Genomic DNA, 23,928 nt, shown 5'->3' on the forward strand with positions numbered 1-23,928 from the left:
TATTTGGTGCAAAAAAAATCAAAATATTTGTCCAATCGCATGAGGGGCGCGCGCGTGTGCAACAATCGCTCATATAAAGGGGCACGTGTGCTAATTTTGTAAAAGGTCGAGGTTGAAGATGCCTATTAAATTTTCACAGGAGAAAAGTGTGCATTTTCAATATTTCACAAGGGTATTTGGTGAAAATAACTCTATAAATAAATGCTTTAATTTCATATATGAACTTATCACAAACTATTTTAACACAACAATTTGATTATTTTTAGGTTGAGTGATCCAAAGAGGTTAAACTAAATCATTGAATATGAATTTTCTATTTATAACTCCATCGGACATCAACCATCTTTCGTGATTGATTACCAAAGAATTTTATTTACAAAGTTCAAGAGCACTCCTTGCAAATTGCAACATACAATAATAATGTTGTTAATATGCTAGATCGTACACCGTGAACCAATATATATTAATGATATGAAAATGGGAGTTAGTGCAAAATATATGAATTAAAGACAATAGACTACAACTCACTAAAATATCAATCTAAAGTTTCTTTGAGTGTACCCGTAGTTTCAAGTTCATTAGGTTCCCTCAAAACTGGTGAAACTAAGGATAATGCTCTAAACCGAGCTTGCTCTTCTTCATCTTGTGTAGTATTCGCCGATCTCTCTTCTTCCAATAATGCATCGGCAACATGTGGTGTCAAAAAATTATTCCCTTTATAAAATACCAGGAAGTCGTTATTTCTTGACAGTAGCATGCCACCGGTTAATTTTTGCATCAAATTAATATCGAGCATATTCAGGTATTGTAAGTTTACATGCATTATTTCAATGCTTACTTACGGTGAATCAAATATTGAAGAGCATATCTTCAATCACAATAAGCAGAAGATAATTAATTAATTTCAAATTTGAGTATTCTTGCATTACAACTCATATGCTCGTTACATTCTTGAGAATAACACTCCCATACACTAACACCTTCACTACTATGCATTGATGGTTTCACTCTTTGAAAGCATGCATTTACAATGAAAGCACATAATCATGCAATCATATAATTCTTGAAAGCATAAAGCATGCTCGCATGTAATGCACGTAATCACATATAGCATTCAATCTTATGCAATATAAATCAGTCAAACAAACTCAATCTACCCCGTTCATCCTTCTCAGTCCGAGAAACTTAAGCTCTGATACCATATGCTGTGGGAACCTCGGGTTGCTAATTTTATCTTAGAGCAAATTAATCATTAATCATGATTTAATGTGGGATAATAAAATCAAGACAAAAATTTTTTTTAAAATATACACGGACTCCGTGCACGGGTCCGTGCATTAACATGTAGTGACATTTCTAGGCTAACTGAATGTTTATATAATTTTTTTAAATATAAAAATATTACTTACAAACTGATAAAAAAACATAAAGATCACCAATATCTAATTTAATAAACCATTATACTCGTAAATTTATTATATAAACTAAATTAAAACAAAATGTTCAAATTCTTCGCGCTTTCTGTTGTGCAAAATTGTCAACTAAATCATCATAGTCAAGATTAGCTACCATATTTTTTTCAATAGATAATATTGCCAAACCATTCAACCTATCTTGTGACATAGTTGATCGGAGGTAGTTCTTTATCAACTTCAGCTTGGAGAAACTTCTTTCAGCAGAAGCTACTGTAACTGGTATGATTAATAATATTCTATAAGCTATCCAAGCATTAGGAAACCCATGATGAAAATTTTTGACATACTCCAAGACTTCATGTGGTTTGGTAATCAAATCTGGTAATGCTTTCCTCAATAACTGCAATTCAGAAAATAGTTCAAGCCCACTAATATCATAAGCATCCTCATGTTTCAAAAATTTCTCAAGTGTAGCACATGAATTGTTCAAACTCTCATCATCATCTTCTTTCAACTTGTTCAAGTCAAATAAAAATCCAAAAATCTCTTCATATTTCTGAAACTGCTCAAATCTTGTCTTGAGTGAAGAAAGAGCATGATCAACTATCTACAAAAAATAATTTACATGAAAATATTCTTCAGCTCCTTGTATTGGTTCATCTTGAGAATTTTCATCGAAATTTTTTTTTCTATGACGAATACGAGTTTCACGAAATATGGGTTCAACCTCCATTTCTAAGGCAATCTTCTCAACTTCACTCTTCGCATTTTCAAAACCAAAATTAATGTATTCTTCCAAAAAGATAATCAAACCTTTTAAGAGACTAATACCCTCAGAAATAACCATATCCTTTCTTTGGAGAATCTTGCTGATTTTATTTACTTTTTGCAATACTTCAAACCATATCACTATGCCCAAAAGGAATTCAAAGCTTTGAAGTTCATAATTTTCTAAAGACCCTGCATCACTGACTGTTGTTGCATCACCACTATGTTCAACTAGATGTAACAATGCTCCCTTATTTGAGGAGCTTGAAATCTTACAGCTTTTACGCTATCAAGATGAAAGAGTGGGTGCCCGGTTAGCCAACTTGTGGCTAAGGGCTTTTATGACTCTATGTATAAACAATCTTTGTTTAATATAATTTACATTCTTTAATGGCATTATCTTTGTCTTTCTTCATATTGTTATATTGTGATATACTATTATTGTTTTGATAAAGACCTTGAATATACTATAGTGTAAGTAAGATGAGATAGTGAATAAAGAGAGATCACTATTATGAAACACATCTTATAGTCACTGTATATTCTAAACAGTTCCTAGTCAATTGAGCCGTCCGAAAATAAGGATAAGGATCGCTCGAGATTGAGACTAGCATTTGTGATGTCAAGTACCACGTTTCATTGGTAATGAACATGGAGATGTTCAAAGCATGCAAATGGATATTTATATGATGAATGATCGAACTACCCTATTCGTACTTTCCAAGTGGTTATCACTTATCGAGTGGATAAAGTCCGCGGTTTTGGTTGTACACCATTAGTCCTTACTACTTGAAACATCATTGAGACTCTATATGCTAGTACTGTACTTTGACTCGTTTATCGAATCTATGGGGGTCATCAGGTGTCGGGATTGGGTATAGCTACGACACATATAGGAGTCGATGCTTTGTTGTCAAGAATTCACCACACGCTTGTGAGTGTGGATATCCTATGCGGTCTGAGGAGATATTAGTGTGACAAATCTCTGGCCAGAGTACTCGATGTGATTTAGGTTACTTGGTTTCCTAGTAGCACATGCGATGTCACTATTTGATCTTCAAGATGCATTGCATAGTTATCGAATCTCAAACAACTCTCGATGTACCAATGGTTGTTGATTCGATCGGGATATTTGGATGAAGGGACTGTACTGTACGCTAACCAAAACTTACTGGTTCTTGCAGGAACTATCAGTGATACCTAGGGAATCATGGGGCGATGTTGCTAGATGCTCTTACTATGATTCGTTGGGTAAGTCGAAAATTGTTGTTCCGAGTCACAATGAGTTGTGAGCCCACGGCTAGCTGTATCCCTGAACCATTGAGGGTCACACAAGTAATGGATTACTAAACCCCGTTGAGATAGTTAAATTTAAAGAGTTAAATTTAATGAAAGAGAAGTTGGACTTCTTAATTAAAGGGAGTGGAATTTCCTAAAATGACATAAGGGATGGGCATTTTTGGAAATCACTGAATTCGGATTCAGAAAAATTATCTTGACTTTAAAAGATGCAGAAATGGTTTCCGTATATATTGGTAAAATCAGTTTATCAATAAGAGTCACGATGAATTTTATATTAATTTTTATAATAACAGGCTTGGCTTGTTGGGCTTAAGTTATGGATTATGGGCCCTAAGGAGTTAGAGTCCTAATATAATCATAACTTAATCTAGTCTAGAAATTATCTATAAATATATGAGTAGTGTTCGAAAATCATAAGCATTCCATCTTGCAATTTTCGAAAATCACTCATAATATTCAAGGGGAATTTTCGAATTCCTCTGTCCTTTTTGAGAAAATTCGGCCTGTAATTTTTGTGAAAAATTACATTCCGAATTAACAGATCAAATCTGTTTATTCTCTTCGATAAACATCTGATTGATTTCTAGTGCAATAAATCAGAGGGTTTCTGTTTTCTATTCGTGGACTTAATTCCGAAGATTGATCGTGAAGCCATCGGTTCCCAAGATTTACAAGATTAAATTCTGTTGGAGTCTATAATCAAGCCTTTGCTTGAAAAGGTAAAATATTATTAATTGTGATTATTATTATTTTACTTATATAATTTAATCGTTAGGATTTGATACTCATAATATGAAATTGTTCCATATAAAATTTTAAACTTCCGCTGCACCGGGTATCAAGATCTTTGATCGCGAGAACGACACGTGTTCCAACAGTGGCGTCAGAGACAGGTTGCTCTCAGATCAAACGATTAAATTAATTGATTGTACAAAATTTTTGGCCTTGGGTTTTTGAAACAAAAACAAAATTTTAAATTAAAATTTAATGGGCACATCGGGCAGCGAACATCGCTGCCCTGCCCGGGCCCCATTTTGGGGCGCGGGCTGCCCGGGATTGTCCCGGGTAGCCCGAGAAAAATTAAAATTAATTATAATTAGAATTTTAAATTTTTGAAATTTTAGTTTTTGGTCCGATCGAAATTTTTTTTGATTGGTCAACGAGGCATCGGATCAAATTGTTTGAGTCCGAAATTTTTAAAATTGATTTTTGGATAAATTTGAATTTTTGAAAAATTTGTAAATTTTATCCGTTAAATTAGATTTTATAAAATTAATTATTTTGGTACAATTGATGATAAGATATGATCTTATGAAAGTATTATATAAAATATGATTTTATCTTTTAAATTATGATGTCATTGCATGTTATCCAATGTTTTAATTATTGAATTAATTATTGGATAAGAGGATGATCGATTGCCATGACCAATATTGTAGGTGTATGTTAGGTTGTTTACATTTGGTTTTATTGTTGTTGGGTTTTATTAATGGGCTTGGTTTAAGGCCCAATTTGAATTGTCAATTGTAATAAAAAGTGGGTCTGGTTTATGGCCCGTTCCCACCCTTAAACATGTATCCCCTACTTGTCATCGAAATTTATTGTAAATTTATTAGACGTAGTGGGAGATAAAGATTTGAAGACAATGGTGGGCCCAGCAGACAATAAAGACCGAAGAAATGTAAATTGGAAGCTCAATGTAATAGGATTGCATTGCATACTTGCATATCACCTAGGATTGGACTTAGACTCGTGATTGGCAACCACGGGTCGATTAGTATTGGAGTCGATCATCCTAAATATAATATATGATATTATTGGTGTTTGCATGTTTAGACTAAATTGCATGAATTCCGCAAGCATACAAATATTGCATGATGTGACAATTTTCAAAATTAAAATCCCTCATTTTAAATATGATTTAAAATTGATATCAAGATAAATAAAGGGAATTTAAATATTGTTTAAATTTTCCTACCTTCCATCAACGATCAATGTATGAGATGCTACCCGCGGGCACGGTCCGGCTCATATTATTGGGGGGGGGGGGGGGGCCGTTCGTCGGAAAGCTGTAAATTGGATCGATGCATGTTGTAAGTTACGTGGAACTCCCATGGGATTGGCTCATATTATTGGGGATCCACATGGCGACCGTCCATCACAACTTAATATTGATGGGTCATCTTGACATTTCATAATAAACGGCGTCATATTATTGGGCCCTTATTGGACATGAGGTAAAAACATGGGGATTGCTTTGGAAGCAATTGGGCTCTATCTTTTGAAAATTATGGTTGACTGATATTATTCGGGACTATGATTTGTCAATTGGACTCCATGTTCCCACTAAGGAAATCGGTTTTTCGTTTTTATTAGAGGGTAGTGAAATCGTTAAAATAGTGGGAGTGTAATTCATAAAATAAATCTCGCCATATTTTATGTCTTAGTAAATTAATTAAGCAATTACTGATTATTGTCTGTTTCTTTTTAGTATTTCATTACAATGAATTCGCGCAATCTACTATACTCAATTCTCGAACAAAACAAATTGACTGGCGCAAACTATACGGAATGGTTCCGTAAATTAAAGATTGTTCTAAACTCAAAGAAAATTTTCTACGTATTAGAAAAGAATCCTCCAAAGGAAGCACCGGCTAACATAAGTCCGGAAGAATTAGCAAAACTTAATCAATGGTGGGACCATGATATCAAGGCTAAATGCTATATGCAAGCTTCAATGTCTGATGAACTCCAAAGGCGATTTGAGGATGCCGTAAATGCTGCTGACATACACTTGCACCTCAAGGAACTTTTTGGAGCTCAGTCAAGATCGGAGAGGTATGCCACCGTCAAAGAGCTCATGACATGCCGCATGCAAGATGGGACTTTTGTCCGTGAGCATGGGGTACACATGATTGGGCTAATTGAGAAATTGGTAACACTAGATTTGACATTGGAGCATGAATTGAATACGGACTTATTGCTTCTTTCACTTCCTTCGTCGTTTGACGGATTTGTGGTGAACTTCAATATGAACAAGATAGAGGCCACCCTAGAAGAGATGGTCAATATGCTTGTGTCTTATGAAGCCACATTAAAGAAGGAAAAACCGGTACTATTGGTTGGCTCCTCATCTTACTCCAAGAAAGGGCCAAGTGGAAAGGGTAAGAAACGTTCTGCCCCACCCAAGAAAATAGTACCAAAGAAGAAGAGCAAGACAAAAGCTTCAAACGTGAACATATCTGGAGATGTTTGCCATCACTGCAAAAAACCCGGTCATTGGAAACGTAACTGCAAGGAATACCTCGAGCAGTTGCGAACTGCAAAGGGTATGTTTTATATTGAAATAAATGTTTCACTTAATACTACTTCTTGGGTATTGGATACCGGATGTGGATCTCACATTTGCAATGATTTGCAGGTGATGACAAGAAGTCGTAAGCTTAGGATGGGTGAGACCCAGCTGAGGCTCGGAAATGGTTCCAGAGTTGAAGCCAAAGCAGTGGGAGACGTTTATTTAGTTTTGCAGAACGATTTTAAGTTACTTTTAAGAGATGTTTTATTTGTGCCAGATTTGATTAAAAACATTATTTCTGTTTCTATGCTTGATAGAGATGGTTTTTCTTGCAATTTTGTGAATGGGATTTGCAATATTTACAAGAATGAATGTTTAATTAGAAATGGACAACTTGAAAACGATCTATATAACTTAAAATTAAAAGATGTTCCAATTAATTATGTTGATAAACCGGTAACAACAAATAAAATAAAAAACGATAGTCAAAACCCAGCAAACCTTTGGCATGCTAGGCTAGGTCATATTTTCTCAAGGAGGATGAACAAGCTAGTGGGAGAGGCATGTTTGATATATCTGATATTAACTCTCTACCTACTTGTGAGTCCTGCCTAAAAGGAAAAATGACTAAATCTCCTTTTAAAGGAAAACCTGAGCGAAGTCAAAATCTATTGGATTTGATCCATACAGATGTTTGTGGTCCATTTAGTATTGGTACTAAATTTGGACACACCTACTTCATTACCTTTACTGATGATTATTCTAGGTATGGGTATTTATATTTGATGAAATATAAGTCTGAAGCATTTGAAAAGTTCAAAGAATTCAAGGCTGAAGTAGAGAACAAACTAGGAAAGAGTATTAAAACACTTCGATCTGATCGAGGTGGAGAATACTTAAGTACCGAGTTTTTGGACTATCTAAAAGAGAATGAGATTCTCTCTCAGTGGACTCCTCCTATGACACCTCAGCTTAATGGTGTTTTGGAGCGTCGCAATCGAACTTTGTTGGACATGGTTCGATCTATGATAAGCTTCACTGAGCTCCCACCTTCGTTTTGGGGCTATGCGCTTGAAACGGCGGTATTGTTGTTGAACAATGTTCACACTAAAGCAGTGGATAAAACTCCATACGAGCTATGGAATGGCAAAGCTCCTAAGTATTCGTACTTGAGAATTTGGGGATGTCCTGCTTATGTGAAGCAGACAGTGGGAGATAAGTTGGATAATCGATCCACCTTATGTTATTTTGTAGGGTATCCGAAGAATTCAATCGGATATTATTTCTATCATCCTACTGAAACAAAAGTGTTTGTTTCGAGGAATGCCACCTTCATGGAGAAGGAGTTCTTAATTGATAAGAAAGGCAAGATGATGGAACTCGAAGAAATTTGAGAAGAACCCGAGATACAAAATAACGATCCTACACCTCAGGAACCATTTATTGACACGCCTATTACTAGAAGATCCGAGAGAACTTCTAGACCTCCTATTCGATATGGTCTTCTTCTTGAAGGGGATCAAAGTGAACACGACATTGGATGTGATCCAAGAAACTTCAAGGAAGCAATTTCTGATGCGGATTCTAATTTATGGCTTGATGCTATGCAGTCGGAAATAGACTCGATGCATACAAACCAAGTTTGGTCTTTAGTAGATCCTCCCGATGGAATTGTTCCAATAGGGTGTAAATGGATCTACAAAAGAAAACTTGGGCCTGATGGTAAGGTATTGACCTACAAGGTACGATTGGTTGCAAAAGGTTATACTCAAAGACAAGGAGTTGACTATGGTGAAACTTTTTCACCAGTTGCAATGTTCAAGTCCATAAGAATCCTTATTGCCATAGCAGCTTGGTATGACTATGAGATATGGCAAATGGATGTGAAGACTGCATTTTTTAATGGAAACATTAAGGAAGAGATCTATATGATGCAGCCTGAGGGATTCACATCTGTGGGAAGCGAGCATAAGGTATGCAAGCTTCAGAGATCAATTTATGGTCTCAAACAAGCATCTAGAAGTTGGAACCAGAAATTTGATGAAACAATAAAGGACTTTGGTTTCATCAAAAACCCGGAGGAACCGTGCGTGTACAAGAAAGTAGTTATGGATGCGGTGACGTTCTTAGTGCTTTATGTTGATGACATCCTACTCATTGAGAATGACGTAGGGATGTTGCAGTCAACAAAAATATGGTTAGCAAGTAGATTCTCGATGAAAGATTTGGGTGAGGCATCCTATATTCTAGGGATACAGATCTATAGAGATATATTTAAGAGAATGATAGGACTTACTCAAGCAACCTACATCGACACTATATTGAAAAGGTTTTTAATGGATGAGTCCAAGAGAGGACATCTACCTATGCGTCATGGAGTTTCTCTATCCAAGTCTATGTGTCCCAAGACTGACGAAGAGATAGATAAAATGACATACATACCATATGCATCAGCAATAGGTAGTATTATGTATGGGATGATATCTACCAGACCGGATGTAGCCTTTGCTCTGAGTGTCATGAGCAGATATCAGGCCAACCCTAGTCAAATGCATTGGAAAGCCGTGAAGGATATTCTTAAGTACTTAAGAAGGACTAAGAATGTATTCATGGTTTATGGAGAAAGAGAATTGAAATTGGAAGGCTATACCGATTCTAGCTTCCAAAGCGATGTGGATGACTCAAAGTCAACCTCTGGATTTGTATTCATGCTCAATGGCGGTGCTGTCTCTTGGAAGAGTTCCAAGCAGGACACCACAGCGGATTCCACCACTGAGGCAGAATACATTGCAGCATCAGCTGCTGCTAAAGAGGCCGTTTGGATGAGGAATTTCATCCAAGAGTTGGGTGTCATTCCTGAAGCTGTTGGTCCAGTTTCGGTGTACTGCGACAACACTGGTGCCGTTGCTCAGGCAAAGGAACCAAGGTCTCATCAAAGATCCAAACACGTACTGAGGAAATACCACATCATCCGGGAGATCGTGGAAAGAGGAGACATCACTGTCGAAAGAGTGGCCTCTACAGACAATATCGCTGATCCACTTACTAAGCCCTTGCCAGGACCATTTTTTGACAAACATCGCGAAGCAATGGGATTACGTAGTATGACTAGTTGGCTTTAGGGCAAGTGGGAGATTGAAAGAGTGGGTGCCCGGTTAGCCAACTTGTGGCTAAGGGCTTTTATGACTCTATGTATAAACAATCTTTGTTTAATATAATTTACATTCTTTAATGGCATTATCTTTGTCTTTCTTCATATTGTTATATTGTGATATACTATTGTTGTTTTGATAAAGACCTTGAATATACTATAGTGTAAGTAAGATGAGATAGTGAATAAAGAGAGATTACTATTATGAAACACATCTTATAGTCACTGTATATTCTAAACAGTTCCTAGTCAATTGAGCCGTCCAAAAATAAGGATAAGGATCGCTCGAGATTGAGACTAGCATTTGTGATGTCAAGTACCACGTTTCATTGGTAATGAACATGGAGATGTTCAAAGCATGCAAATGGATATTCATATGATGAATGATCGAACTACCCTATTCGAACTTTCCAAGTGGTTATCACTTATCGAGTGGATAAAGTCCGCGGTTTTGGTTGTACACCATTAGTCCTTACTACTTGAAACATCATTGAGACTATATATGCTAGTACTGTACTTTGACTCGTTTACCGACTCTATGGGGGTCATCAGGTGTCGGGATTGGGTACAGTTACGACACATATAGGAGTCGATGCTTTGTTGTCAAGGATTCACCACATGCTTGCGAGTGTGGATATCCTATGCGGTCTGAGGAGATATTAGTGTGACAAATCTCTGGCCAGAGTACTCGATGTGATTTAGGTTACTTGGTTTCCTAGTAGCACATGCGATGTCACTATTTGATCTTCAAGATGCATTGCATAGTTATCGAATCTCGAACAACTCTCGATGTACCAATGGTTGTTGATTCAATCGGGATATTTGGATGAAGGGACTGTACTGTACGCTAACCAAAACTTACTGGTTCTTGCAGGCACTATCAGTGATACCTAGGGAATCATGGCGATGTTGCTAGACGCTCTTACCATGATTCGTTGGGTAAGTCGGAAATTGTTGTTCCGAGTCACAATGAGTTGTGAGCCCACGGCTAGCTGTATCCCTGAACCATTGAGGGTCACACAAGTAATGGATTACTAAATTCCGTTGAGATAGTTAAATTTAAAGAGTTAAATTTAATGAAAGAGAAGTTGGACTTCTTAATTAAAGGGAGTGGAATTTCCTAAAATGACATAGGGATGGACATTTTTGAAAATCACTGAATTTGGATTCAAAAAATTATCTTGACTTTAAAAAATGCAGAAATGGTTTCTGTGTACATTGGTAAAATCAGTTTATCAATAAGAGTCACGATGAATTTTATATTAATTTTTAAAATAACAGGCTTGGCTTGTTGGGCTTAAGTTATGGATTATGGGCCCTAAGGAGTTAGAGTCCTAATATAATCATAACTTAATCTAGTCTAGAAATTATCTATAAATATATGAGTAGTGTTCGAAAATCATAAGCATTACATCTTGCAATTTTTGAAAATCACTCATAATATTCAAGGGGAATTTTCGAATTCCTCTGTCCCTTTTGAGAAAATTCGGTCTGTGATTTTTGTGAAAAATTACATTCCGAATTAACAGATCAAATCTGTTTATTCTCTTCGATAAACATCTGATTGATTTCTGGTGCAATCAATCAGAGGGTTTCTGTTTTCTATTTGTGGACTTAATTCCGGAGATTGATCGTGAAGTCATCGGTTTCCGGGATTTACAAGAAGAGCAGATTAAATTCTGTTGGAGTCCATAATCAAGCCTTTGCTTGAAGAGGTAAAATATTATTAATTGTGATTATTATTATTTTACTTGTATAATTTAATCGTTAGGATTTGATACCTATAATATGGAATTGTTCCATATAAAATTTTAAACTTCCGCTGCACCGGGTATCAAGATCTTTGATCGCGAGAATGACACGTGTTCCAACACAAGACGGCTTTCCCAACGTGTGTTCGACCATGATTTTAACGTAAGTCCTTCTCTATTTCGACCTTTTACAAAATATTTAAGGACCTCCTATCGTTTTGTTGAACTGGAGAATAATTTATAAATTCTTTGTATCACTCCAAAAAAATGATTTAGCTTGAACACAACTCATGGCCATATCACAAAGGGCACGGTTAAGAGAATGACAACCACATGGAGTGTAAAATGCCCTTGGATATTCTTTTAGTACTCTAATGCTTACTCCTTTGTATTGTCCTTTCATAGTTGAACCATTATCATAACACTGCCCTCTCATGTCATTAAAATCAAGATCCAATATTCCCAAAACAGATTTAAGCCCATTGAAAGTGCATCCCCGAATGTTTCAAAAACTTTCAAAAATTGAATAAAAAACTCTTCCACTTTTATAGGATTCTTAGAAACATCAACACATCTCAATATAAGAGACATTTGTTCTTAATGGCTAACATCCGGAGTACAATCAAGAATTACAGAGAAATATTTTGCCCCTTTAATGATTTCAATGATCTTATTCCTAATCTCTCCAGCCAACAACAGTATTAATTCATTCTGAACATTATGACCAAGATAATGGACACGACGGATCTCCTTTCTTCGAATGCGTCTCAGGTGTTCTTCCATGATCGGATCAAAATCAGCAATCATCCGAATTATACTTAGAAAATTTCCACTATTATGATCATCAAGCTTTTCATCATTACTTCCACGAAACGTCAAATTACTGCTAGAAAGAGTTTTTACAACGCTTATAATTCTTTTCAAAACATCTCTCCAAAATCTCTTTTCTTTCTCAATGAATTTTTGATTAGAAGAATCAATTGTTAGCTTTTTTCTCAACCTTTTTTCTGCCTCCATCTAGTTCGTTAAACTATTAATATGATCACTGCTTCTTTCATGCTCATTAAGTCTCGCATGAATATTTTTCCAATCACCATAACCCACAGTTGTTATCAAATGACTTGAAATAACTATCTCTTTTGAATAACACACAACAAAAGCAAAACACTTTATCCTTCTTCGGAGAGTACACTAGCCATGATCTATCAAGTTTTTCCCCATTTGACAAAGATCGGATATAATGTTTATCATTGAAGCTTCTACCTTGGTCATTAACCGGATACACAATATCCATAACTCTTTTTGGGTCTTTCTCTATTAATAAATCAATTTTCCTTTGAGGCATATTATTCTCCCAATTTCCCGGATCGAACAAATCATCTAATTCTTCATAAATCATATCTATATTTTCATTCAAATTTCTAGTATCATCTGCATCCCCCATTCCATTATTTCCTTCAATTTCAGTCCTTTCAAGACTATTATTTACTTGAACTTCATCATTGAAAACTATATTCTCAGTCAAAATTTGATCTGTAACTATATTCGTAGTATTCAAATTTTGATCATTGACACTAGCATTAAAGATTGGATCAGCACCCACTACAACATCATCCAAATCTGAATTTTTATTAGTAGTCAAATCTTCAACCGCGGAAACAATGGGTTTTATGTACCTTTCCATGGACCTAGTGAGAGATTTTGTAAGAATTTCTTGTCTTTCTTTCTTTTTCCTCTTTGAACTTTCAGATTCAAATTTTTTTTTTCCCTGTACAATGAGAATCTAACAAAATAAATAAAAAATTAAATATTAATAAATAATTATTGTTGATATGAAATTTAAAACCCAATCGCAATACACAAACATAAAAGAAAAATAAAATTCATTAAAAAACGTGGCTAACTTTTTTTTTTTTGCACGCTCCACTAGGGCTAACTATTTATTTTTTTCCCTGGTGTTGGATATGCAATCTTTGTATATTTGATGGCTCATGCTTTGTGTTAGAAGAGGTTTATAATGTTTACCGTAAATACAAGGGGTTAGTTATATATTTTAACATGAACGATTACCAACATAAAATAGCTTCCTGCTTTGACCAAAATTAAAAAATTTAACATTCAATTTGCCCATCATCACCTGTAATAACTAATAAATTAATGTGTAAATTTTAGGTTTTAGGAAAAATAGTAAAAAATAAAAATGTTTTTTTAGAAAACAATATCCTAATGGCTTTACATAATATCAATAGCTCGAAGCCTCAAACTACAAAATTCAAAAACACAAAAAAACAAGATAGATTTTTCAAATTGGAGAAGATATACAATTGAATAAAAAAATTACCTGGATGCACCTAAAATTTGAGGCGAGGAAGTTTTCTAGAGACGAACGAAGCTGTATTCCAAAATATAAAATCGAGCACGAGAGAGACAAGTGAAAATGTCAACGGGTGCGATGGTGGTTTGGCGACAGCAACAACTATTATGAAAAGAGAGAAAGAGAATTTGAAATTGACGAGAGAGAAGAATTTATGGGGCCTTTTCAATATTATTATTTTATTGTTCTTGGACCATGTTTTATTATTTAATAAATAAAAGTTAAAATATCAAATCTATATATAAATATAATATAATATAATATATTATTATAATTTTTTGAGGCCCCACATTATGGGGAGGCCCTAGGCAGCCCGCCTAGGTGGCCTCCCCCAAGAGCCGGCTTTGCACCTCCGTGTTCGGGTCCATGCTAATCAATACACTAAAATCCCAAGTTTTTGTTTTCTACAATGACCCCGTGCACCTTCTGTGCCCAGGTCCGTACACAACATTAAAAATTTTCCAAGTTTCTGCCTTGGATTCCAGACCACACGGACCCCTGCACGGATGTTGGCATGGGGTCCTTGCCTTCTTCAATCCGGACACCTTTCAACAAAATCGGGTACACGGACCCATGCACAAGGCATGCAAGGGATCCGTGCCTTGGTCTCAAAGTTCAAATTTATGAACATTTCAAATCTGAAAAATAACAACTAGAATCTTTATCAAATCATCAACTAATATACATGCATTCATTATTAATCTAATCATCTGAAATACGTGAATTCTCAAGCTTAAATGAGTACTCGACAATTAAAACATATACAAGACCGTAGAAGCTACTAATCTTTAACACATAACAAGTTCTTGTTTTCCAGCATGTTAAACAAAGTTTCAAAGTCTAAAACAACATGCCATCTGCTTAAACCCGAGTCACCACGTCTAATCTTCTCGATCTATCCCGGTCGTCTCTGACTCCATCCTGCCCCACCTATTGCCATGCACACATGCAAAACACATTAATAGCCGGATAACTCCGGTGATAATATAATTCTTTGTATAAACAACATAACATGAGATATCATAATCATGAATGCAACACATGTTTCAAGGATAGACTATCAAATCTGATATCAATAAAATCTTAGTTTTTGGGATCCCAGGGAATAAAATCTCAATCAAACCACCGACTCTCCCAATCGAGGTGGCGTCAAGTATCTTAACTCCCCTGACTTTGGTGCAACTATAATGATTCATCTAGCTTTGGAAGTAAATCTATCTTTCGTGCTACTCAATTACAGCTTGCCAAACGTCATTCGCAATCTAGGTCATTCGACCCTTTATGTTTTTCAGGTTAGGGTTCAAGATGAATGCAACATAATCTTGATGCATTAAATCATACAAATCTGTAAAACATCTTGAATAGAAAATCACATAATCAGTCAAAGCAACAATGATCATCTAAATCAAATAAAGGCACATAAACAAGCAAGAGCAAATAAGTATGTGATTTCAAAAGGGAATACTTGAGAATCATATCTATATCGAGTGTTCTATCCCATCTGGATTTGCTGTCAATTTATACCTTTAAATCTTAATTCTGAAAGTACTTCAAATCTAAAAATACATCAACAAACACATATCATAATCTGCTCAAATTCATGGCAAATCGATCAAATCAACTAACTTCAAACCTTCTTTATTTCTTGGCCGATTCGAATGGTAAATTCCCGAGCTCAAAGTACTATAATACCAAGCTGAAATAAATGATAACAAGCCACAATATCAGCTTTGAATTTCAACAAATCTCAGCTTCAAGAATAATACAAAAATATTGCTAATTCTTGAATCGACAGCGTAACGGCTAAAAATCGATTACCGAAACTATGTCTAAATCAAACCAACATTCATATACAACATAATTCCCCAACATATCAGAAATATATTCAACCAAAACCAGCTCATTCAGAAATGGAAACTTTTGAAATTCATAAGAAAATCATAACAATTTCAATCAGCGTTCTTTCTTCGATCCGTCTTCGAATATACAATACATGCTAGCTCAATCATATGTATTATCAATAATAAAAAAATTCCATCTTCAAATTTAAAATCAAGTATGATAGAACTTAAGAAAATTTGTACCAAAACGTAGCTCTCGGAGTGGTGATCGCAGATATATATTCAACTCTGAATTCTGACGGCCGGATCGCGAGAAATCGAAGCTTCAAAAAGTTGAAAATGGTGTTGGGAAGGTTTCTGATTTCTTATCCCTTTTCTGTTTATGATTCACGTTGGTGATGATGCTAAACAAGTGGGACTAAAGATATATATTAGCCAAATTGTAGTTTAGTCCCTGAACTTTGGCATAATTGCAAATCAGTCCCCGAAGAAGCGATGTAATTCAATTTCAATCCTAAATAATTTAGGAATATTAGAATTTTATTCTAAACTCTAAATATTCTCAAATTAAATATTTTTGGATTAAAATTAAGAAATCCCGGGCCTTACACTTGGCGAGGTGTCCAGAAGTCGTAGCGGAGTTGTGCCCAAGTTTTGGGGCTTTCGACAACAAATGGCTGACGACGGACGGAGGTATATACTCGAAATTCTATAAATAATTTGGGAATATCTATTAGCTTAGTTATGACTTTTAGATATGGTTTAGAGATATAGTAATCTTATGATTATAGGCTTGGACAGTAGAGCGGGATTTGCTTATCTGTTGGTTATTTAAGGTACAAAAGTACTGTTCGAGATACCCTGACTGAGTATGCATGTATTATGTGTCGCATTGTTTATATGGCATGATTTTATCTGCATATATTATGACATTTTATTATGCTGCATGCATGATTATCTTGAGTTTGTATCCTTATGATATCCTGTAGTAGGGTGTTTACCCTATCTTGTAAGTGGATGGTTGGGCACGTGGACTCGTGTCAGGTCACCGGTATTCCACTGTTGGGTATGGGAGCCACCTCCTGATGCGACGGAGCAGCATGCTACATACCTAGGACCCAAGTCTGTTCTTGATCAGATACTCTTGACCTCAAGTCTTGGTACCCGTACACTTGCATACATTCACATATAATATTTGTATACTCATACTCTCGTGCTGAGCATATTATGCTCATGTCCTCGTAATATTTGTGGGACACCCTATTCTATGGAGCAGGTTTGCGTTTGGATGAGGCGGGTGGTTCCGGGAGAGCTTAGGCTGCTGGTTGACAACATTTGGAGATGTTTGTGTTCTGTCTAAGCTTCCAGTATTTATGTTATTTGGGTTTATAAATTACTTTCGATATGGTTGTATAACTTAAATATTTACATATTCATTTCCTTGGAATTGTACCTGGTTATGTTTTTCGCTGTTTAAATCTGATTATTGTTTAATTAATTTAAATGCATGCATTAGTTCTTGATTAGTAGATGATCACGGTGAGGGTCACTACAATGATGCAAACCAAGAATAATAGAAAACTCGTCTGGAGTAAAAAGAATCATAATATCGTCACCAGCAGTCAAATAACATGAATCAATATTCTCAAATCTATTCAATATGAAATCAACTCTAAGACTACTGATATCAAGTTTGGCATGTCGATCCAATTAACAAAAAGAGTATTATATATCTTAATTCTTTTTTGTTGTCCTATAATTGGTTTTAGTTGTTCCATCGCATATTTATATATATATATATATACATACATATACACATATATATTAATAGTAAACTAGAATATGATCAAGAATTGTGATCCTCTTTTTAAAATTCAACCTATATGATAGAAACATAGAGGACATGGATATGTCAAGAAATATTGTTCAAGATCTCGGAAAAAAATTACATTATAAATAAAAACAACATGAATACAAACATACAAACATAAAGGATGTGGATATTATATAAATATTCAAACACGATAAAAATACATTACAAGTAAAAGCAACATAAATACCAAATTGAGCATATCCTAGTGACAATAGAGCACTACAACCAAGTTTCTAAAATTCATCGATATTGTTCAACCAATTGAATTTCTCATTTAAATATAGTCGAACAAAATATGAACGAACACATTTACAAAATAAAAAAAAAACAAAATCCTGGAAATTTGGGAAAAGGATTACCATAACAGATAGAAAATCAACACCACATAAGAAGAACACAATCCTAGAATTTGGGGGGAAAATGGGGTTCAAATTCGGAGCATTGGTGCACTTCAAACCTCGAGCTAATTTCAAACCCTCTGGAGCGTCGTCTCTTGTGGGGCCTTGGGTTATTAATCTCAAATCTTAAAGGGGAATTAATGAATAAGAATCATTAATTAAACAAAGAAGGATTAAGGATCAATTTTTTTTAAAAAAAAAAAAATCAAGCCCTGCGCTCGATCGGAGCAATTCGTGCGATCGAGCGCACACAAAAGTTCAAAGTTTCTGTTTTTCAAATTCAGGCCGCGCTCGATCCCACGTACTCATCCGATCGAGCGCACTCCAAAAACATAATTTCATGTTTTCGAAAATCAGGGGCAGCGCTCGATCCTGCGAGTTCATGCGCTCGAGCGTGCTCCTATTCCAGAAAAATCTGCAGAACTTGTTTGCTATCAAGGCATGATCATTCAATCAAAAGCAATACAAAACCAGCTCAAGTCATGTTTTAATAACTCTCAAACATGCATATATCCATGTAGTAAGTTTCTAACAACAATCAATGCGATTATTACATCAAACTAGTCGTTCAAAAAGCAACAAACGACACAACTATCGCAATTCTCAAAAGTGTACTTCAACCCACATTAAAATATCATGTTTGATGCATCTAACATTCTAATTTCAGCTATAACCCGAGTCCACAAATTGCTACACTCTCTCCTCCCAAGCTGTCAATGTCGTCTTTGACCAGCTCCTGCCCCCTCTGTTGTCATGCACACATACAAAACAAAGCAACAACCGAATAAACTCCGGTAAGAAATCATTCTTAGTATAATCGACATATAAAGCGTTAAATAAACACATCAACTCTATTCATAATCGACTCAACAATAGAGTAAATAACACATATATCGATCTAGAATTGATTCATAAAACGTCATTTCCATCAAGATTCGTAACCGATCTTGACATGGATATCCATCTATCGTAGTCATTCTTGACTCGAAAATAAGGCCGCCTCATACCTTGGCATAGAATCAATTCAATATCATATCATATCATTATCATATCGACTCAAACTCAAAGATCCACTACCTGTGATGGATCGACAACATCATATAAAATCAAAGCGACAAACAAGTATGTGATTTTGGCGGGACAACTCAAGAAACATCATTCTCGAGTTTCAAATCCCTGACTTGCGATGTCGTCATTATACCTTCGTATATGTTGGTTCTAACTACTTCAAATCTGAAATATAACATCAAAATATATATATCAGACTTCATTCAATCTTACCAATTCAGAATCGAATCAAAATCATCATCAGATCATCAATCAATATCATTTCAAACCTCGACTTCTTCTTATTTGATTCAACTCGGCGTCTTGATTTGTTAGCCTTCAAAATCAACTGAAACTGAACAATAAAAATGCTATAACATCTTCAACATCTAAACAAACATTTCAGCTCAGACATAGGCTATCAAAACAGTCTCAAAACTCTAATCGATGGCGTCGCGATTGAAACTCGATAACCGACGAAATACCGAAATCATTTCTAATTATTCCAATTCTTCATACGTATACTCAAATCCATAAAACATCATCCAAATCATCTTATCAGCAGCCATAATAATATATATACATGCTGGACTCATGACTGAAGACAAATAACATAAACTATTCAATCCGGTTTCGAATATACGAACGATAGAATGCCAAGAACAAGTTCATAATATCAGAATCTGATCTTTGCCAAATACTGATTTTGAAACCCAACTAAAACATCACAATACTTACACGAGATCTAAGCCCTCGTCGCAAGGATTCCAGAACAATTTACGGAATCTAAATCGGATAATCGGATCAAAAGATACGGCAAATCGAAAATCATGAAATCAAAGAAAATTAAAGAACTTCGACTCTCTGTTCAACTTTCTGAATTAAATATCCAAGATACACGTGACATGCTGAATATTACACTAAAATCAGATAACTTTAACCAATATTGCAATTTAGCCCCTCAATTCTTCAATATTTGCAATTTGGTCCTCGGCCCTTATTTTAATTCAATTTCAATCCTAATTAATTTAAGAATATTAGAATTTAAATCGAAACTCTAAATATTCCCAAATTAAATATAATCGGATTAAAAATTAAATAAGTTCGGATTAAAGAAAATAATCCCGGGTCTTACATTTCTCTCCTACTAAGACATGAGTTCGTCCTCGAATTCATAAACAGTCAAGATATGCATTCGGTATACTCATAAGAATAAAGAATAACAGAAAACTGAATAAGAACTCATATCAGTGAAACAGATAAGGAAATCTCTGCCTCATGTCTTCTTCAACTTCCCACGTTGCTTCTTCAACTCCGTGCCAACTCCATTGAATCTTTACCAATGGAATGGTCTTCGTTCGTAGTTGTTTTTCCTTTCTATCGAGTATCTGAATCGGCTGTTCAAAATAGCTAAGAGTTTCATCCAACTCAGCTTCATCCGGTCGCAAGATATGAGATTCATCAGGTTGATACTTTCGAAGCATCGAGACATGAAATACATCGTGTATACCAGATAAAGAAATAGGAAGAGCGAGTCGATAAGAAAGATTGCCTATCTTCTCAAGTATCTCATACGGCCCAATAAATCGCGGAGATAACTTTCCTCGCTTGCCAAATCTAACTGTACCCCTGAACGGTGAAATCTTCAAGAACACTCTATCTCCCTGTTCAAAAGATAATGGCCGACGTCGAACATTCGCATATCTGGCTTGTCTATGTTGCGCTGTTCTCATTCTCTGATGTATCAACTTCACCTTCTCAGTCATCTATCTAATCATATCCGGCCCTAACTCAGGTACCTCAGACACATCATTCCAATATAATGGTGATCGACACTTCTTCCCATATAACGCTTCAAATGGTGTCATATCTATACTCGTCTGATAACTATTGTTATAAGAAAATTCCACGAGTGGTATAGAATCTTGCCATGTAGTACCAAAATCAAGTACCATAGCTCTCAGCATATCCTCGAGCGTCTAAATAGTTCGTTCAGATTGACCGTCAGTTTGAGGATGGTAAGCGGTACTCAAATGTAAGCGTGTACCTAGAGCTTCCTGTAGGCTATGCCAAAAGTGCGAAGTGAATCTTGGATCTCGATCAGATACTATCGACTTTGGCACACCGTGTAGTCTTAACACTTCTCGAATATAGAGATCTGCCATCTGATCATGACGATAAGTCATTCGGTAGGGAATAAAGCACGCAGATTTTGTCAATCTGTCAATGATCACCCAAATAGCATCACATCCTCGGGATGATCGTGGCAATTTCGTCACAAAGTCCATGGAAATATGGTCCTATTTCCATTCAGGAATAGACAAACTCTGTAATAAGCCACCTGGTTTCTTTCTTTTAGCCTTCACCTTTTGGCAATTCAGACATTTTGACACAAATTCAGTCACATCAGACTTCATTTGTTTCCACCAGTACTGATTTTTCAAATCATTGTGCATTTTCCTGCCTCCAGGGTGAATACTGAATCGACTACAATGAGCTTCCTTCAAAATATTCTATCTCAATTTTAAAAGATCGGGAACAACAATTCGGTTATTAACATACAAGATATCATCATCACTAACCTTGTACTCAGATTGATGTCCTGATCTGATCATTTTAATCGACCTCTTAACATTCAAATATGATTTCTGCGCTTCTTTGATTCGAATCAACAGTTCTGGCTCAACACTGATAGCACAAATTCTGATCGGTCTCCTATCTATCTCAAATATATATCCAGAAATACAGCAATCTTCAATCAAATTCGATACACCTATAGTAGACAAGAATAAAGCACATATCTTCCTACTTAGGGAATCTGCTGCTGCATTCGATTTCCCTGGATAATATTTGATTTCACAATCAAAATCTTTCAATAAATCGAGCCATCTTCTTTGTCTCATGTTCAGCTCAGATTGTGAAAACAGATACTTCAAACTCTTGTGATCAAAAAAGATTTCAAACTTTTCACCATATAAATAATGTCTCCAAATTTTTAATGCAAAGACGATAGCTGCCAATTCAAGATCATGAATTGGATATCGAACTTCATGTGGTTTCAGTTGTCGAGAGGCATAAGAGACAACATGTCCTTTCTGTATTAAAACACATCCCAAACCTCGGTGAGAAGCATCACAATATACAACAAAATCACCAGTACCTGAAGGGATTGTCAAAATTGGTGTTGTAGTCAACCTCTTCTTCAGCTCAAGAAAACTGGTTTCACACGCTTCAGACCACACAAACGGTGCATTCTTCTGTGTAAGCTGTGTAATAGGCTTTGCAATAGACAAGAAGTCTCGGATAAATCGACGATAATATCCTGCCAAGCCCATAAAACTTCTGATTTCTAGCACAGATATCGGTCTCTGCCAACTGATCACAGCTTCAACTTTACTTGGATCAACTAAAATACCATCTCCTGATATAATATGACCCAGAAAAACCACCTGTTTCAACCAAAACTCACATTTGGATAGCTTAGCATACAGTTTTTCTTCCCTCAACGTCTTCAAAACTGTTCTCAAGTGATTAGCATGATCACACAAATTCTTAGAGTATATCAAAATATCATCGATAAATATAATCACGAAATCATCTAAATACTTTTGAAATACTCTATTCATCAATCCCATAAAAACTGCAGGTGCATTCGTTAGACGAAACGGCATGACTATAAATTTGTAATGGCCATACCTGGTTCTAAATGCAGTCTTAGGGATATCCTCATCTCTTACCCTCAATTGATGATAACCGGATCGTAAATCAATCTTTGAATATATTGATGAACCCTGCAATTGATCAAACAAATCATCGATATGAGGTAAAGGATAGCGATTCTTTACCGTTGCTTTGTTCAATTGTCGGTAATCAATACACAGTCTCATCGATCCGTCTTTCTTTCTCACAAATAATACCGGAGCCCCTCAAGGAGAAACACTCGGTTTGATGTAACCTTTGGCTAATAATTCTTCAAGTTTCTCTTTCAACTCTTTCAATTCAATTGGTGCCATACGGTAAGGTGCTTTTGATATCGGTTGCGTACCTGGCATCAATTCAATACTGAAGTCTACCTCTCGATATGGAGGCAATCCCGGAATCTTATCAGGGAAAACATCATCGAATTCACAAACCACTGGAAAGTTAGCCAAGTTTGGATTAGTCTTCAGTATATCAACTGCATAAATAAGGAATCCTTCTGCCCCTTTCTGTAACAAGTCAGTCATAGAAAGAACAGATATCAAAGGAATTCGGGCTCGTGAACCCTTACCATAGAATTTCCATTCGTAAGTCATATCAGGTCTGAATCTTACAATCTTCAGAAAAAAATCAAATGTAGCTCTGTACTTGGTTAGAATATCGATACCGATAATACCATCAAAATCAGATAAACCAAGAATAATACAGTCCAGCTCAATCTCAAAACCTTCATACTGTAGTACACAATTCCTGACAGACTTCACAGATACTAAACCTTTTCCCAACGGTGAAGATATAAACACTACAGTAGCTAATGGTTCAACAGTCAATTCATGTAACGCAACAAATTGCTCAGAAATAAAGGTATGTGATGCACCAGTATCAAATAAGACATAGGCAGGATAACTAGAAATGAAGCATTTACCTACAATCACATCATCTGGTGCAGCTTGTGCTTGCTCTTCAGTCAATGCAAACACTCTAGCCTGTTGCCTCTACTGTTGGCTCCCAGCT

The 23,928-nt window shown here is 35.7% G+C and overlaps 1 protein-coding gene across 1 annotated transcript; it reads right to left on the minus strand.

Moving 5' to 3' along the window:
• Positions 1–1,503: 1,503 nt before the first annotated feature.
• On the minus strand, positions 1,504–12,699 carry LOC140862796 (uncharacterized). The gene is made up of 3 exons (XM_073265831.1): positions 12,303–12,699; positions 2,143–2,387; positions 1,504–2,022 (listed from the first exon to the last, which is right to left on the minus strand). The coding sequence occupies exons 1-3, from the start codon at positions 12,697–12,699 to the stop codon at positions 1,504–1,506; spliced, it is 1,161 nt and encodes a 386-aa protein (XP_073121932.1).
• Between the last annotated feature and the right edge of the window lie 11,229 nt (positions 12,700–23,928).

Source organism: Henckelia pumila, chromosome 4 (genome assembly GCF_033568475.1).
Source record: "Henckelia pumila isolate YLH828 chromosome 4, ASM3356847v2, whole genome shotgun sequence".
Classification (NCBI taxonomy): Eukaryota; Viridiplantae; Streptophyta; class Magnoliopsida; order Lamiales; family Gesneriaceae; genus Henckelia; species Henckelia pumila.